Below are 19,524 nucleotides of genomic sequence, written 5' to 3' on the forward strand. Positions count from 1 at the left end.
GCCTGACTATAGAGTCTCCTATGACTAAAGTGTTTGGTACATTGTTTTGCCTTAGGGGCTGTTTTTGGTTTGCACACTGGTGTTGTGAGCTGTGTGTTGTATTAGTAGTAATTGGCATTCGCTTGTGTATCAGCTTCGGAGGTCCTTGTTTCTTGGGTAGGTTAATGTTAAGGGCATTCGCATGTGTGGGTTTTGTGTTACTATGTGTGGGTGTTGATGGTGTGGTTTCTGTAGGGCTATGTGTTGCTTGAGGTGTAGTGCAGATGTTCACCTTCTCCTCTTGACTGTCTAGTACGGTCTTGGCTGGAGAGAGCTTTGCTTCTAGTTTAGCTATATAATTGCATCTCTCGCAAGTTGTAGTATTTGTTGGTAGGAGGAGAGGGTTGTCTGTGTACATGAGGCAATTGCTACATTGCCCCAGTATGCCAAGATTCACTAGGTAGACAGGAGAAATCACCGGTACCTGACCCTTGCACATGCCTGGTATCATGCTAGTCATTGAAGAATAATCCAGCAGAAAATCAAGATTAAAACAAAGCTGATAACCCGATATATAGAACTGCAAAAATCAGTAATCCTTAAGTAAGGTAATAAGGAAGAAAGTTTAGAGGAAATCACTTGAGTTATGTAATGTAATTTCAGGACTTTGAACATTAGATCAGTATAATGTGCAACACCAGACATATTTTATTGTAAAAAAGGCTAAGATGATAATGAACTTTCCCTAAACTTCAAATATGTCATCCGTAAAGATACATAGAGTGGGGAGCACCCCTTATCATTTGCTAAATTGTCAGAAATATTAAAATGTTCTAGAAATTAATTAAAAATCCAGAATATTGAGACCATTGTACTTACTGTGCAAACCTTTAGGTGATAAATGATTATGTATCCCTTAGCAAGGGTATTTCACTTGTTATTTTGCATTGTTTTTTGCAAGTAACAGACCAGAAAGCTCTAACTCTCTTCCAGTCAAGCACCCCCCATGTGATCTCTGATCTCCAGTAGTAGTACAGTGTGTGTGTGTGCATCCTGAGCATGTGTGCCCCACCCTCCCACCTGAGAGAGACAAACAAGCTTTGCCATGTCATTCTTCTCTCTTCCCTTGCAGTCCCTAAATCTTGTAGTCAGTCCCTGGTCACATGGGTTGTAGTTATCTTTCTACACAAAGGAGCTGGCCAACTGTCAGGTGCCCCTTGCATTTCAGTCTATAGTGTAGTAGCTAAGCAAGAAAAGGGTCACTAAGTCATACATATGTAAGGCATGCCTGGGAGTGGTCTGTTAACAGTGATATCACTCTCTCTCTAATCCACATCTGAAGGAAAGACTATATGCTTGCAGTCTCTCTGGTCTTCTCCTTAAATGTATGCACTTTTTTTAGATGTAGTCATTTTTAGCTAGGTATTGGATTTACTACTTTTGTTATGTGAACTTGGCACCTTTATGTACTTCTCCATTTTTCCACTATTCATAGTAAAAAAAAAAGTATAGCTAAAGCATAATAATATATATATTTTAATTTTCAATTAATTTGTAAAGTATCTGTAATGGTCTTAGTTTGTATTACACTGTTTATCTCTTACTCCATCTTTCATTGGACTTTTCTCCTAGGACCTCCACTGAAAATGCATCAAAATCCAGCTGGGCATCTTGGTAGACATGAATAAATTTAGGAATATGTATATTGATTTAAGTGCTTGAGACCAGTCAGTGTAATAGTAAATGAAACAAGTTGTAAATATAAAAGCAGAATAAATAAAATGCAATAAAATACAAGATTGACAGTCTACTACTATAGATCATGATTATCAGTGCAAGGAAAATTTAAAGATAGCAGGACAGTTCAATGAACAGCAATAAATAGCTGATAAGCTTCCATAGAAGATTCCTAAGGTTAAAGTGTATTGACTGCTGTTTTTTTAAGTATGCTTATCTGAAGCAGTAGTAGTTCAGGAATGCTCTGAAAGAAACTTTTGAATCAGCCAACTGAATCCAAAAAGGTCAACATTTCTATAGAGCTGCAGGTGTCTCTAGTCTTAGCCTGGAAACCACTAGTAGCCCCTTTTCAGTAGAACATAGGTGATGCATTAGTAAGCCGCGGTCGTGCAGCGGTAGCGTTGTTGCCTCACAGCAAGAGGGTCTCTCATTCAATTTTCGGCTGGAGCGCCTTCTGTGTGGAGTCTGCATATCCTCTCCGCAGCTGAGTGGCATTTGAAAGACATGCGTAAATGGGCGTGCCTTCATTGAAGGTTGGGCATTGGGCTGGCACCTCATCACTGTAAAAATCTACTGCCAATCATTAGCAGACCGGAGTTCCGCTGTGGTGACCCCTAACCGGGAAAAGCCGAAAGAAGAACATAGGTGATGCATTAGTGCATATGAAACCGATAACTCTTTCAGCTAGGCAAGGCTTTGGTCATGAAGAGCCAGCTGTATCAGAGTCAAAATCCTGAAAATGGACCTTGGTTCATTGGGAAGCCAGTGTAGTTTTGTAGTTTAGACATGATTTGGGGTGGTATGGTTGAAACAGGACGAACCCTGATTACAGAATTATGGACTTACTGCAGATGATCAAGATTAGAGATAGAGAACTCTAATACTGGGTACGTCTATAGCTGTAGTCAATGATCCATGGACTATTGGTGTGGATTTAGCATGGATTTTCACTGAAACATAAATATTGCTGATGACAACTTTGACTGAAATGAAGCAGGTAAGGCAGAAGATACCCCAAATGTTATGACTTGCTGTTACATTGACCTGCTTTCAAAGATCAACTGTTTTTGTAAGCATACTTACCCTCAACTGTTCCTCCTGAAATAGTGGGTGTTTTTTTTCTCTGCAAAACCACTACTTTGTAAATTAAGTATGTATTTTGTAATAGAAGGCATGTGTGTATGTGGAGGGAGCTATGCCCTTACGCAGTTAGTCTTCTTAATTCAAACTGTTTCATGTTTGGTGAAAGACAATAATTTCTAAGTCATTTGTTTCAGAGTTGGTTACATTAAAAAAAAGGTTGACAAAGAAGCCATACTATACTGGTTTTATTTGTTTTCCAGTAAAAAACGTAATATAAAAAGAGTAAGGTTTATCGAATCTCATTTCAAAGCTGGCCCAATGTCTTGTTTTGCATACTGCAGTTTATAGCTCCATTAGTGCCATTATGTAGAAAAGTTTCTTCAGAGAACAGTATGTTACTTTGTTAAATATTTTGTATCAAGTCTTTGTTCTACAGAATTTCGTCAAGGTCATAAAAGTAGTGTATTACTTTTTCAGTGTCACTCCTATATGTATGTATTTTGGTCTTTTCCTTATATCCTTGGAGCTTGGATTGGGAGTTTCATCTTCATCACCTTCAAGACTAAGACCAGTAGGACTTAGCCTGGCATCTAAAACTTTCTTTGGTTATCAAGGCCCTCCCAGTACTTTGTAAATAAAGATATTTCTTCAGATCTGTTTTAGATCTATTTGGCTTCATAAAAGGTACTGTCTTGCTATATAGGGTTCTCCTGCAGAAGCTCAAAAGCTCAAATACTTGACTCTCACACAGTCGAGCCAAGATGCTCAAATCCTGTTAAATCAAACTGGTAAAAAGAAACTGAACAGTGTTTCTTTTTGCAGGGATCTCAACTGTGTGGGACTGCAGCACAGCAGGTACTGGGGTATTGGTCCTTCTTCCATTGTGGTGCTATCTAGGAGTTGGTATATATAAGTAGCAGGGGATGTGGGGAGCACAGCTTGGTTTGCCCTCCTGCAAAAGCAGGTGTTTGGGGTGTTTGTTTTTCATCTTATAGGATTCAAATATTTTGACTTGATTTTGTAAGGTTCATGTAGGGTTTTTGAGCTTCTAAAGGAGAACAGTGTATATCCTTAAACTATTTTTAGAGTTTATTTATATGGTTGTTAACAAAAACTTTTAATATATCTTTCTGGTTACTTCTGACTTCAGAATCTTGAGATTTCTTATCAGTTGTTTTTAACTTTCGTATTTAATATTTTTTAATCCACTATGTTTTGGTCTTGCACTATTGCTTTGTACCCTCAGGTAGCATTTCTTAAGGAGATTTATATAAAGGCAATTGCAGTGTTTTGTTTTTTCCTAGGTGCTTTTTCCCTCCATCAAGATCACTTTTATGTGTGTTGAGCCCATTTGTTCTCCCACCACTGGGGAAGTTCTAGCATGGGGCAAAAGGTGACCAGAGGGGGCCTTCATACATTTAGCCATGGAGGTGGTTGTACCTTTACCTGCATCTACTGATGCAGGCAGTGAGAATGTTTCTAATTATCCTAACTCCAATTCAGGGTGGCTGACCAGGCCACTCACATCATCACAACAGGCTATTTTGACCTCCTTGTTTATATGTATCCCAATGAGAGGGTTGTCATCACCAGCTTGGTATACAAAATCCAGGTTATGCTGGTGTTTGTCTTTTCATTGTATGTGAGCCACTGCTTACTTATGGATGAATGGCAGACTGGGATCCCCCCCCCCCCCCCAGAATCGACATGCTGGTGTCAGATGCTCGCTGTCATCCTCCCCTACCTGATTATTCAGCTTCCATTTTTCTGAGCCATATAGAGCTTTATCACTTTATGCTATAGAGAGAGGCTGCATGTTCAATAGTTTGACAAGTATGTCTCTTGCTCATTAAGCTTTACTGTAGTTTTCACATTGTAGCAGCAAACAGCATCGCAGTCCTTGTCCTTCTCAAAAGGAGAACAACTCAGGTAAATGGCATACCTAGCAGTAATACGACAGCAAGTTGCTGAATCAGCAGGTTGTTTTATTTCAAGCTTTTGTGTCTCAAACTGTACTTAAGAAATAGATTTTTAGGATATTTGCTTCCAAACTAGTTTTCAGATTTTTCCACGGGGAATTTGTAGGCTGAAGGAAACTAGTCATGTGGTCCATTTTTTTTTCCAGGAGGTATTCTAATGGCATTTTCTGTATTTATTTAGGAAATGGGCCGACAGTTTCTACGATCCGTTCATCTTGTCTGGTTGGCTGTGCAATCATGCAGGACCACTCTGATTCCCTTGTTCAAGCAGCAGCCATATCCTGCCTGCAGCAGCTTCACATGTTTGCACCACGTCATGTCAACTTATCTAGCTTAGTCCCTAGTCTTTGTGTAAGTCTGAATCTTAAAAGTCCAACTTCTACTTTTAATGGTAGTGTTTAAATTAATTTTGTGTTCTTTACTGGGTGCTCTTAATTGCTTCAGTTATTGTAAGCTTGTTGGATTATGTATTTCACCTTTTAACAAAGATGATAGCTTTTGGCAAAGTTAAAAAAACAGGACTTGCCATGAAAATTATATGCTGTTGTACAGACTGTATTTACAGTGCAGATATGATAGTTTGCAGCACATTTTTAATGATTGAGTTCATTGTAACACCATGAGTTTTTATGCTCATGCCTGCTGATTGAGCAAAATACCAGTCTTACTTTTTTTCCAGGAATAAAAGCAAAAGTCTGATGTGTAGTTTATAGATATGTGCAGGGTTAGAACTTGTTCTAAATAGAAATCATTGTAATTTTTTTTTCTTGTTTATATAACTTTTGTATAGCTGTTACCCCCCCCCCCCCCCCACACACACACACACACACTGTCAGGCTTCAAGTGGCCCTTGACCAGCCAGGAGATATTTGAGCTATTATTTCATTTATTGGTGGTTGAGAGCTACATTATGGGTCTTAACCACTGTCCTAAGGTGAGTGAGGAAAGCATTTGTTTTTTTACCCTCCCTCTCTGTGTTTCCCCAGTGTGTGATTATGCAAAGAGATCAGTGTAAGTTTGTCTGCAGTCTTCCATATGCACAGTCCGCAGCAGATTTCTGTCAGGGATTAATATTATGCTTGAATGCTGAAGTGTCTCCACCATATCTCTCAACCTCTTAGCACAAGAAATCTAGACAAAGTGTAAAATAATGGGGGGGCAAAGGCCTAAAAAATAGGGACAGATTTTAAATATGGCGCTCATAAACTTAGAAAGTTGCTAGAATAATAGGATTTGTGTTGGCATGCATTCTCTGAAAAGATATGAAGTTTGAAACTCATGTATGACATTAGTCATTGATTTTAATCCTCAGTGATTTGCCAGAAAACAATAAATTTTATGAGGAACAGACCAAAAATATGAGGCAAACTCTGGACATTCTGTGAAAATCAGGACAGTTGAGAAGTATACACTGTGGGCCTTTTCAGCTTCCAGAAGCCCATACTTCCTTCTTAAAAGAAGAGAGAATGCCCTTGGTTTCTCTTTAACCCCCATCCCAGTTTGCCTCCTGGCTCAGTAGCATTGCAAACAATAATCCTTACTGTGCCATTGAACTTGCTGGATGGAAATTTATCTAAGCAGAAGTATTGTGATGCTATATGCCATACATTTGCAGCATCCAGCTCAACAAAATGCTTGGCTAGCTGTACAAGTTAAACAGTCCTTTGTCCTGTAAACTAGACTAGGACTAGCAGTGACAGTGCTAATGGTTAGTCAGTCATCAAAGATGTCCCTGGCTGCTACTTGACAGTAATCACAACTGCATATCATATTATCTCCAGATACATCAGTAATATGCTAGAGCTTCAAAGCCATATCTGTACCACCCAGATACTGTTGGCACACACAAGTCTTTTCAAGAAAAATGTATTGCAGTGGAAAGTCTTTTTAAATTATACACATCTTCCAAGGTGCTTGGATCATTTGACTTTGTCCTGTAAGAAGTGTAGTAAGTATTGAAATGCCACTTTCTCAGCATGTGCTTAGACTGTGCAGTAACCTTCACTCAGACGAAGTGAAATGTAAATTGAAAACCTGTTTGAATAAGCCCTTATCATGCACTTTACTATTAATTGGAGAAGTAGCTGTGACACTCCTTAACTGGCAATGCTACTAATCAGCTTTGAAGTAACACCCTCCAATTTACACTTAGGCCTTAGCAGATTCCTTGGCTTAACATTTCCTTACTACAGTAGCACAATGCACTCTACACTAGTTTGTTTATTCTGCTAACCCTTACCTTTAGCTATTCTTCACTTCTACTGACCCTGGTTTACTTTCCTACTTTATGTATTTTTTTCTACCTTCCTTTTTTCCTAGACTTAGTGCATTGTTAACATTTTATTGTTGTGGTCTGCTCTCCAGGTCTTCATCCCTAATATTCATTGGTTAACAGAGTTGAATGTGTGGGGTAAAACTGCACAGATATTAGCCACTCCCAGCCCCAGCCTATACCTCTGTTCAACCTCTGTCTCCCAGATGTTCTTCGTGTTTCACTGTTGCAGTCATCACCTGTGGGTTATACACGCTGTGGTAGCCCTCAGCCAGCCCGGACACCAGAGTCAATGTTTTTCACCATTACATCAGTCTTTCTTGCCATGGAGCCCGTAGCAGAAGCAGTTAGCAAGTGTGCTGGTCAGTCGCTACCAGAGTTCGAATTACAGCTGAAAACATCTAAAGCTAAGTACCCCATTGGGAATCCTTTTTTCTTGCACTAACCGATGTCTGAAAAAGTTAACAATTGTCTCACCTGTGGAAAGCAGATCCCACACCGAGACTATCATTCATACTGCGTCACTTGTTTAGGTCCAGACCACGACATCCCCTGTTGCCGGTTCTGTGCCCTCTTTAACGCAAGAACCATTCATCATAGAGCTCTTATTGTAGACAGGTATTTTCGCCTTCCGTCTTCGTATTCCGAAGTGGCATCCATCAGCCAACAAACCATAGACATACCTAAAAAATGTAGAGATAAAGATAGAGAAAGACCACACAAGGCTAAGCCTTCTGATGATGCTACCCCTAAGCAGGTCGTCAGTTCTCTGGAATTCAGTGAGGTGCTTTCTTATGCTTGATACGATATCTACGCAGGCCTCTACCGAGACCCTTTCAGAGTCTGGTATGCTGCAGAAATCTTCTTTGTCTTCTGAGCCTTTAGTTGTCTCAGCCTCGGTTGGATCTGGAGCCGCGATGCAGGCACTAGTTTCCGAGGAGGCCTTTCGCACTACTGATTCTAGACCAAAACCAACATCTTCTCTTCCGACTACCATTTCTCTCAGACCGATGAATACTCTTAGGCCTAAAAGCCAGGCCACTCCTAGAAAATCTACCTCTAACCACCATTTTACTCCTGCTCCACCACCTCAAGCCCAAATGCTTAAAATGGCGGAGGATCTTATCTCGCTTATCAGGAGTAGTCAGGCCACAACTTCTAAAAGGAAAAGACACCCTTCTCCTGAAATAATGACAGAACAGGATTTTGAGGAATCTGATTATTCAGATTTTGAAGAGGAGCAACAAACTCTGACTGCTTATGAGGATTCAGATGCAGAGGAATCTATCTCTTCTGCCTCCCCACCAGAAGACCTTTCCTTTGGGGAAACCCTTAATACCCTCAGGGAACATTTCCACTGGGAATCTCAGGATTTCCCCCAGTCTAAGGAAAGACTAAGAGAGTTTCTAGATCTGCCTCAGCACAGACCCCTAGCCATCCTCCCTATCTTAGAAGTGGTGGATGATGTTTTCCATGAATCCATCTTAGCCCATGATGCCCTCCCACCTGCTTCCAGTAAACCTGACAGGTATTACAGAGTGCCAGATTCCTGCAAATACCTATACAGAAATCCTGCTGCAGACCTGGAGGTCATTACACAGGGACCTAAATGAGCTAAGGCTAGTTTTGCAAAGAATCCTATTCCTTCTGACAAGGATTCCAGAGCTCTAGACAGATGGGGTAAAAAAGTATACACCTCTGCAACTTTAGCTATCAGAGCAGTGAACTGTCAGTTCCATATGTTAAAATATCAACAGCACACTTTGGAACTATTAAAGCAAAAGATTTCAAACTTTCTTGACTGTGCCAATTTGAAGGATTTAGCAGATTTACTGCACACTACTTGTCAAGTGGCCAAACACTCATTACACTGTAAATATGATGCCCTGGAAGCCTCAAGCAAGGCTGCAGTGTCAGGGTCTGTCATTAGGAGACATGCATGGTTGAAGGAACAACCTCTCCTTGATCATGTCAGGTCTAAATTAATTGATGCACCCTTGGATAAGGACCGCTTGTTTGGAGTAAAAGCAGAAGAGGTGCTTAAAAAGATGGAAGACAAAGCATAATCTGTGCAAACAGTAAAAGATTTCTTTCAGGTTCACCCTCCTAGGTTCAGCAGGAATTTTCCCTCTAAGCACTGGTCCTTACCTGCACCTAGTAGACAGGGGCAAGGTAAGCCCCACAGGGACAGACCATCCAGGCCACTATCTCAGGGACAACAGAGAACCAAACAGTGGGCCACCTCCACCCCAAAGACAGGGAGTTCTAAGCCATACTTCTATGGCAAAAACTCTCAATGACTCCATCTCTCCCCTCTGCCCTCCTTTCACTCACCAAAAGGTAGGAGGAAGGCTCTCCCTCTGCAAAGAAAATTGGCTTTCAGTAACAAAGGACCAATGGGGCTTAAAGATAATTTTTCAAGGATACAAATTCTCTTTCAACGAACTTCCAGTTCCAAGAGGGTAGGTACCCAGACTTGCCTCCAAATCATTGGGCAGAGGCATTATAACACGTCCAAACTCTCATATCCCAGAGGCAGTAGAACCTGTTCCCCCAGATCAAACAGGCAAAGGCTTTTATTCCATACTATTCCTTGTTCCCAGAAAAGAAGGCACCTGGCGCCCCATCCTGGATCTATCCATTCTGAACACCTCCCTGGTGGTCCCCAAATTCAAAATGCTAATGTTGCAGCAGCTGCTGCCTATGCTGACAGAAAATGCCTGGTTAGTGATCCTAGACCTAAAGGATGCCTACCTCCACATACCCACAAAGGAATCCTGCAGGAAATTCGTGCGCTTCAGAGCAGGCTCACAACATTTTTAGTTCTCTGCGCTACCCTTTGGCCTGTCTACTGCTCCCAGGGTATTCACCAAATGCTTAGCCCTGGCCATAGCATTTTGCAGACAAAGAAACATACAGATTTACCCTTATCTGGACAAATGCCTCATTCAGGCAGAGTGCAAAGAAAAGGTGCTCCAGGACCTCCTCTGTCTCAAAACCCTCCTAACTTCCTTAGGGTTCACCATCAACGAGAAGAAATAAAAGCAGGAAGATCATTTTCTTGGGTGCACTGCTGGACACAGCATCCTAAATGGCCTTTCTATCCCCAGAAAAGCAGAGCTTCCTGCTTCTCTACTTTTCCCAGCTGGCTTCCAGAAGTCATCTCACTCCGAGGAACTTCCTCGCAGTGAGGTGACTTCTGGCTTCCAGAAGTCACCTCACTGTGAGGAAGTTCCTGCAAGCTCTGGGGTACATGGCATCTTGCATCCTTCTAATTCCTCTGGCCAGGCTTCACATGAGAAAACTTCAGTGGTATCTAAAGAACCTTTGGTGCCGGCACTCTGTCCATAGAGGCCTCTCTCCCTCTGATCCCATGTATAAGGAGCGAGTTTCTCTGGTGGGCAGGGGCCTGTGCTAAGAACAAGGGTCTTCACTTCACCCTTCACCCTACCAGGCAGACCATTACCACCGACTCCTCAGACATTGCTTGGGGTGCTCACCTAGAAGGCATGTGCATCCAGGATCTTTGGGATGCCCAGCACCTTTCCTTACACATCAATCAGAAGGAACTGATGGCAGTACAAAAGGCTCTGACAGCTTCAAACCCCATCTCAAGCCAGGAGTTCTCCTTATCGAACAGACAACACCACAGTAATGTGGTACATCAGCAGACAGGGAGGGACCCAATCTTACCCTCTGTGCAGGCTAGCCATGAACCTCTGGCTAACAGCCTCTTCCATGGGACTACACCTAATAGCCAAATACCTACCAGGGATCAACAACACCCTGGCAGGCCACTTAAGCAGGAACTTATTGGACCCCCACGAATGGCAGCTCCATAGAAAAGTCTTTCTACAGATCACTCAGGAGTGGGGGACTTCGGAGGTGGATCTCTTTGCTTTGCATCTCAACCATCACCTGAAAAAATTCTGTACCAGGGAGCATCACCACCTAGCGTCAAGTTGGATGCCTTGACCTTCCCCTGGAACACCCTTTTTGTGTACGCATTCCCTCCTCTGCCTCTTATTCCCAAGGTACTGATCAAAGTAAGGGAGGAGAGACCAAAAGCCACCCTCATTGCTCCAGATTGGCCCAGGCAACATTTGTACCCCTTACTGCACAGCCTGACACTACAGCCTCCCAAGCAGCTTCCCCTGATCTCAGACCTTCTGACTCAGGTGGGGGGGGGGGGTGCTGCACCCAGACTTGCAGACTCTGAAATTATTAGTATTGCTAATACTCTAAAGGCAAACAAGGGGCCCCAGTTGAGCAAACAGGTCCTACATATTATCACAGAGGCCAGAAGGCCCAGCACCAGAAAATCTTACGCTGGAAAATGGAAAAGATTCTGCTCCTGGAGCCAGTCCAGAGGGGGCAATACCTCTCAACCTTCCATCCCTCTTATCCTGGACTACCTAGCGGAGCTACTCAATAGTGGCCTCTCCTTCTCTTCTATTAAAATCCACGCCTCAGCCACTTCAGCTCATTTTGATACAGATCACCCCTGTTCTCCCATCCTTTGATCAAACAGTTCCTCAGAGGGGCTTCTAATATCAGACCTCCCATAAGGCCTCCCACGCCAGCCTAGGACCTGAATTATGTTTTGGAAAAACTAACCTTACCACCTTTCGGACCTGCTGCTTCAGCAGAACTAAGATTTGTCTTCTGAAAGACTACTTTTCTTCTAGCTATCACCTCAGCTAGAAGGGTTTCAGAACTTCAGGCACTGATGGCCATTGAGCCCTTCATCATTTTCCATGCAGACAGGGTTTCCCTGAGGACTAACCCCTCCTTTATGCCCAAAGTGGTATTTAATATGACTCTCAACCAGGCCATACGTCTACCCACCTTCTTTCCTAACCCTCAAAGCAAGGGGGGAAAGAATTTTGCACTCAATAGACGTGCACAGACAGCTCAGATACTATCTGGACTGTACTAAACCCTTCAGGAAAACAGACCAACTAATTGTCAGCTTTTCCCCAGGGGCAGAAGGGAAGACCATTTCCAAGCAAACCATTTCCAAATGGCTATCACACTGTATCCATTCCTGCTACAGATTACATGACAAACCCCCCAAAATCCATCAAACTCATTTCACTAGGGCAGCCTCCACTTCCACAGCATTCCTCAGAGGAGTTCCCACCAGGGACTTCTTGGAAGCTGCCACCTGGACTTCTATCCATACCTTTACCAAGCATTACCACCTATCTCTATTTTCTAAGGCTAGGGCAGGGTTTGCCTCTGCAGATGTCCTTCAAGGATGCATCTGCAGTCATCACATGTGGGTTGTCCTGCCTCAGGCAGCCCTTCGGTCACCGGATTCCAAAGTCTGGGTCCGGCGTCGGCTGATGTCGCCCTTTTCCCGACGTCACAACACCTGGGGTATAAAAGCGTCAGCCGACGCCATCTTCCTCAGTCTTTCTTGCCGCGTGGTGCCTGAAGCAGAAGCAGTTCGCAAGTGCCAGTCGGCCAGCTCCTGTAATTTTGCTATCCGAAGACTTCAAAAGCTAAGTACCCCGTTGGGGACTCTTTCTTGCCTCAGCCGATGTCAGAAAAAGTTAATAATTGTTTAACTTGTGGGAAACAAATACCTCATAAGGATTTCCACTCTTATTGTCTTCCTTGCTTAGGCCCAGACCACGACGTCTCGGCCTGTTCTGCCTGCGCTTCCTTCAACCGACGCACTCTTAGACGTCGGTCGGAGTTCGCAGAAGAGTTTATTGGGGATAATTTTGCTTACAAAATGCCGTCGGAAACCCCGACATCACATTTAATTAAGAAACGGAAAGACAAGGACCGACACACGCGGGTCGCGGTTTCGGCTGAAACCGCGGCTAGGCCTACCGCGAGTGTCTCAGTCTTGGCTGATACCGAGTCCTTGGAACTTCCGAACCCTGAAATAATACAACCGACAGCCTCGGTCCCGGAGGCTCCTACCGAGTCGGTTACAGAATTGTCTTCCGAAACTGGTGTATTGGAATCTACCAACACCATACCTTTAGATAAAGCTACACCAGCACGTGGTGCAGCCAGGCCTCCTGCATCCATGTCTCTTAAGGCCTTCACCAGGGCTAAAGCTGCAAAACACACTAAAGCCATGCCTCCCAGACTTATTCCTCAGGGACCTTCTTCTAGTTCACAGATTTTAACTTTAGCAGAGGACCTGATCTCCTTAATTAGGGGCTCTCAGCCTCATCCGGACAGGGGCTCCCAACCCCCTCTAGACAAAAGGCCCAGGATGGATCCCCCTGATCCCCTTTCTTCAGAGGAGGCCTCTGTTGGCTCGGATCACTCAGACTACCAGGAGGAGGCTTATTCGGCCTACGAGGATTCGGATGCAGAGGAATATATTCCCTCAGCCTCCCCTCCTGAAGAGCTTTCCTTTGGGGAGACCCTTCACACTATGAGAGAGCATTTCAAATGGCAGGGCCAGGAATATTCTGATTCCAGGAAAAGACTAAGAACTTTTCTTCATTTACCTCAGCATAGACCTTTGGCTATTCCTCCTGTTTTAAATGTGATTGATTATGTATATTCTGACTCTAGTATGACCCCTGACACTCTGCCGCCAGCCCCTGTTAAGCCTGATAGGTATTACAGGGTCCCGGACACACACAATTTTCTTTTTAAGGCCCACTTTGCTGACCCTGAAACTATTTCACAGGGCCCTAAAGGGGTTGCAGCTGTTACTACTAAGAACCCACTCCCCTTTGCAAAGGAGTCCAGGGCATTAGAGAGATGGGGTAAAAAAGTGTATACTTCTGCCACTCTTGCTATGAGGGCATTAAATTGTCAATTTCACATGATACAGTATCAAGAGTATTTGTTAGAAGAAATGCATAAGAAATTGTCTTCTTCTGAACCCCTGGACCGTAAATCCCTTCAGGATCTGGTACATAATTCCCAGCAGGTTAGCAACCATTTATTGCAGTGTGGTTATGATGCATTGGAAGCTTCATGTAGGTCAGCAATGACAGGTGTAGTCATACGCAGGCATGCTTGGCTGAAGGAACAATCTCTGCCAGAACATGTTAAAGCTAAGCTTTTGGATGTTCCACTGGAAAAGCAAAAGTTATTTGGTTCCACTGCTCAAGACGTCCTAAAGAAATTTGAGGAAAAGGCAAAATCTGTAAAAACAGTTAAGGATTTTCTTCAAGTCCAACCGCCTAGATTCAGCAGAAACTGGCCTTCCAAGAATTGGTCCTTTCCGGACACAGAAAGATTTCAAAGGGGCAGAAACAGGCGTGCCAGAGGTAGAGGCCAAGCTAGGGGCTCCTACAGAGGCCATCAATGGCAACCTCCAATCCAGACAGGCAGTTCAGGATCTGCAACTGCTGCACAAGGACAAACTCAATGACTCTGCTTTGACTCCGCCAACCAGGGCTCAATTAGAAGCACCTTTGGGCGGAAAGCTTTCTTTATTCTCAAGAAATTGGCACAACATTACAAGAGACAAATGGACACTCCAAATAATAGACAACTAATACAGGTTCCATTTCCACACATTGCCAAAAAGAAAAGGCATACCAGGTCTGCCACCAAATCAAAGGACAGAGGCTTTGAAACAAATCTCAAACTTACTCCAAATGAAAGCCATAGAAAAAGTTCCTGTTTCAGAACAAGGCCAAGGATTTTACTCCAGACTATTCCTTGTTCCAAGAAAAGAGCATCAATGGAGGCCTATTCTCGACTTGTCCGTACTGAATACTTATCTCATTGTGCCAAAATTCAAAATGCTAACTCTACAGCAACTCCTTCCCATGCTGGGCAAGGGGTCTTGGCTGGTTACTCTAGACCTCAAGGAGGCATACCTGCATGTCCCTATCAGACAAAGTTGCAGAAGATACCTCAGATTTCTTGCAGGGTCAGAGCATTATCAATTCTCAGCATTGCCCTTTGGCCTATCTACTGCGCCCAGAGTATTCACGAAATGCCTGGCATCAGTAATAGCACACTGCAGACTCAGGGATTCAAATCTACCCATATCTGGACGACTGCCTTATACAAGCGGACAACCAACAAACTCTGATAAAGGACTTAAATTATGCCATCAATCTTCTACAGGCCTTGGGATATACAGTCAACATGCACAAATCAAGACTTGTTCCATCCCAAAGAATAACCTTTCTGGGTGCGGATCTAGATACAACCACCCAAATGGCTTATCTCACAGAAGAAAAACAAAGTCAACTACCGGATTACTTCAAGAATCTGACAAGACAAACTCAGCTGACTGCAAGGAAAATCCTGCAGGCCCTGGGTTACATGGCATCCTGTATTCTTCTGATTCCACAAGCAAGGCTACATATGAGAAAGCTACAGTGGTACCTATGGAGTTTATGGACTCAGCACAGTCACAGTTTGGAAACTTTAATCCCACTCATTCCATGCCTTCACAAGGAATTTCTGTGGTGGGCTCAGGCCAGCCAGTCCAACAGAGGGATGCTCTTCACAAAGCCGAAAACCTCCCAAACTATTACAACAGATGCTTCAGACCTAGGTTGGGGAGCACACATGGAGGGCAGAGGTATCCAAGGACAATGGTCATGAAAGGAGCTACGCATGCACATAAATCAAAAAGAAATGCTAGCAGTGATACACGCAATCAAGGCCTTCAAACTCTTTCTGCATCAAGGCCATCTACTAATAAGGACAGACAACACCACAGTTATGTGGTACATAAACAAGCAAGGGGGTACCCATTCTTACCCTCTGTGCAGACTGGCAATGAATCTATGGGATCTTTCCTTGAAACTCAATATACAGCTACAAGCTCAGTTTGTGCCAGGAAAAGACAATACACTGGCGGACAGCTTAAGCAGAAATATCATGGATGCACACGAATGGATGCGCACCCAGACATTTTCCAACAGATAACACAATCTTGGGGGAGCCCGGACATAGATCTATTTGCATCCCCCCACAACCATCAACTAAAGAAATTCTGCTCAAGGACATACCACCCACAAGCGTGGAAAGTGGACGCTCTCTCTTTCAGCTGGAGAAATCTGACAGTGTATGCATTTCCTCCTATTCCATTAATGACCAAGGTGTTACTGAAGATCAGGGCAGAGCAGCCAAAAGTGATCCTGATAGCTCCGGACTGGCCAAGACAGCACTGGTACCCACTGCTAAGGAGCATGTCAAGTACGAAGCCATGGCCCCTACCTCTATGGCCACTTCTACTGACACAGCACAGATACAAAACTCTTCACTCCAACCTGAAAACATTGCAACTAGCAGCGTGGAGAATACCTTGACTCCTCCTCAGGATAAGCTATCCCAGAGAGTAAAGAATATTATTCTGGAAACTCGCCACCCTTCCACAAGGAAGACATACTCAGCAAAATGGAAACGATTTCTCATCTGGAACACCACAAAGGGCCTAGATGCGACAATGATGAAAATGGCACATATCCTGGAATATTTGGCAGAAATGTTCCACAATGGACTGTCTTACTCTTCTATTAAGATTCATGCTTCAGCAATTTCAGCAGAGTACAATACTGATCCCCCTGTCTTTTCTCATCCTCTCCTAAGACAGTTTCTAAGAGGGATCAAAAACATCAAACCTCCTAGGAAACCACGTCTACCTGCTTGGGACCTTAACTACGTGTTGGAAAAACTAACACTGCCTCCATTTGAACCAGCAGCATCTGCAGATCTACAGTACCTCTCATGGAAGACTGCTTTCCTTCTGGCAATAACCTCAGCAAGAAGAGTTTCGGAATTGCAGGCCCTGATGGCAGTTCAGCCATTTATTATTTTCCATCAGGAGAGAGTTTCATTAAGAACTAATCCTACTTTTATGCCAAAGGTGGTACCCAGGGTTTCATTGAATCAAGCCATTCACTTGCCTACCTTCTTCCAGAATCCACAAAACAAAGGGGAGAAACTGCTGCACACCCTGGACATTCACAGACAGCTGCGCTACTACTTGGACAGAACTAAAGGTTTCAGAAAAACTGACCAGTTGCTGGTAGCATATCCTGCTGGTACTCAAGGAAAAGCAATTTCCAAACAGACAGTTTCAAAATGGATAGGAAATTGCATCCACTTTTGTTATTCATTTCATGGAAAGTCTGTACCAGCTAACATTAGACCTCATTCTACGAGAGCCACAGCCACCTCCACAGCCTTCTTAAGAGGGGTGGCTACAAAAGACATTTTAGAAGCTGCCACATGGAGCTCCGTGCATACATTTGCCAAGCATTACAATTTACCTCTATATTCCAGATCCAGAGCAGGCTTTGCTACGGCTGTCCTGCAGGGTATCTTAGCTACACCATCCTTTTCCTAGTACCTCCACCCCCAGATTGGCTATGGTATTTTACCCATATGTGATGACTGTAGATGCATCCATGAAGGACATAGTACAGTTTTGTACCTACCATAAATGTAGATGTCCGATAGGTATGCATCTGCAGTCAGGTTTACCCTCCCTCCTTCCCCTCTGTGGTGCTCCTAGGGTGCTTACCTCTCTATTAGCTAGCTGGGGGATCTATTATGGTGTATTTGTTTTATACATATATATATATATATATATATATTTTTGCAAATGTTTGGATTTTTTATTGCATTTTTCCAAATTTAGCCTTCCTAGATGGCACCTGGCATCTGGGACAAGAAAAACTGAGGAAGATGGCGTCGGCTGACGCTTTTATACCCCAGGCGTTGTGACGTCGGGGAAAGGGCGACATCAGCCGACGCCGGACCCAGACTTTGGAATCCGGCCGACTGAAGGGCTGCCTGAGGCAGGACAACCCATATGTGATGACTGCAGACGCATACCTATCGGACATCTACATTTATGGTAGGTACAAAACTGTACTTTCTGCAGGGCTTGCTGACCCAGGCCTAGGTCTCTTACTAATCCTACCACCCCTCTCCTCAGCTTTGGGAATCCTCCCACAGGTGATGACTGCAACAGTGAAACACAAAGAACATAGTACAGTTGTGTACACTTAACATAAATGGAGATGTTAGAGTGTATTCACTGTTGCAGTCCTGGTTTCCCTCACTCCTCCCCCCTTATATCTTCTTTCTTTAAGGAGACATAAGCTTCTCTAGGTGGCTTTTAGCAACCAGGACCTCTTTACCATATTACTTGGGCATCTGACTGGTTAGGGCAAGAAAACTGATGTAATGGTATCGGCTGCCTTGCTTTATAGCACTGACGCCCTGACGTCAGTCAGCAAGCAACAGCAGCTGACGCAGAAAAACATTGACTCTGGTATTCAGGCCGGCAGAGGGCTACCACAGCAGGGATAACCCACAGGTGATGACTGCAACAGTGAATACACTCGAACATCTACATTTATGGTAAGTGTACACAACTGTACTTTCTACCTTGTGAAAAGCCTTGGATCTGTACCTCACTGGGCAGGGCTGGAACTTAGGTGGATTTTCAAGGCTGTACAATGTCCCATTACTGAGGCAAGTCCCAGCAGCGTCCCTCCCAATGCAAAGTACTGGTTCCCAACAGGCGATGAGGGCCAAGTATTGTCCTGGTGACCAGGAGTGGAGTGTCTGGAAAACAATTTTTATGCTGCAGCTAGTTCTAGTGAGTGGCATAGCTGTACATGGTTACCCAAAATCCTACCATACCCCTATACATGTTTATTTGCATCCAGAAAGTTGTACAATGGGTTCTTGATATACATGCTCACACTTCCGTGTGTGATGCATTCAGGCAGCTCTTTCTTTTAGACAGGCACATCTTTATAATCCCTAGTCTCCGCAGGTGATTAAACTTGGGACACTATTCCCCATCCAACCTTCTGAAAACAGTTGAACAGGCTAACCTTTTTCATTCTTCTCTTCGATCATGCTAGCTTCAAACAGGTACCTGATCTCCAAATTGAACTGGTGTCACCTGGATTGTTGTCAGGGTTTAGGCATCTTGACCATCAGAGCTGGCATGAAAGATTTTGTCTTGCAACTTTTCTCTTATGTCCATCTTGAGGCCAGCTACATTACCATACAGACATTAAAACCAAATATTTAATCTAATTTTGAAAGCACATTAGCCACAAGAATTGTTAACTTAGCCCCAAAGCAGGTCATAGCTGTCTGAATAAACTGTCCATATTAAAACTGCAGGTTTAACCAGCTGTCTAAAACTTTATATATATATATATATATATATATAAGGTCCATTTCATAGTTAGCATGATCCTTGTAGGAATGAATACAGTAATATTTTCTGGTTTTGCTTCACAATCAGGCATTTATGCTAAAATAATCATTGTGATGTAAAATGAGCATAGTACATTCTTAAACCTATCTAGCTGTGGAATTCAAAGTATAGCTCTTGGTGACAGTACTTTGCAGCATAAGATGTTACAGGATGTAGTCTTTTGACAGAAAAATTGCGTAAGTCATATAGGTTTGACTCCTACTGCCAATATTACTTTTCTTTATACTTAGAAGTTTTAGCTGCGTCGTAAAATACATCTTTATTAAAAATAAAAA

General features: G+C 43.3%; 1 protein-coding gene across 3 annotated transcripts in view; it reads left to right on the forward strand.

The window, feature by feature from the left end:
- Positions 1 to 19,524, forward strand: part of HEATR5B (HEAT repeat containing 5B) — a 2,176,461-nt gene that overhangs the window by 1,345,754 nt on the left and 811,183 nt on the right. For all 3 annotated transcript variants that reach the window (XM_044058540.1, XM_044058533.1, XM_044058548.1), the window contains exon 21: positions 4,960 to 5,129. In XM_044058540.1, coding sequence (XP_043914475.1) covers positions 4,960 to 5,129 — 170 coding nt within the window. The remainder of the gene's footprint in view (positions 1 to 4,959; positions 5,130 to 19,524) is intronic.

The sequence above is a fragment of the Protopterus annectens genome, chromosome 1.part2, assembly GCF_019279795.1.
Source record: "Protopterus annectens isolate FY-2018-M chromosome 1.part2, PAN1.0, whole genome shotgun sequence".
Taxonomy (NCBI): Eukaryota; Metazoa; Chordata; order Ceratodontiformes; family Protopteridae; genus Protopterus; species Protopterus annectens.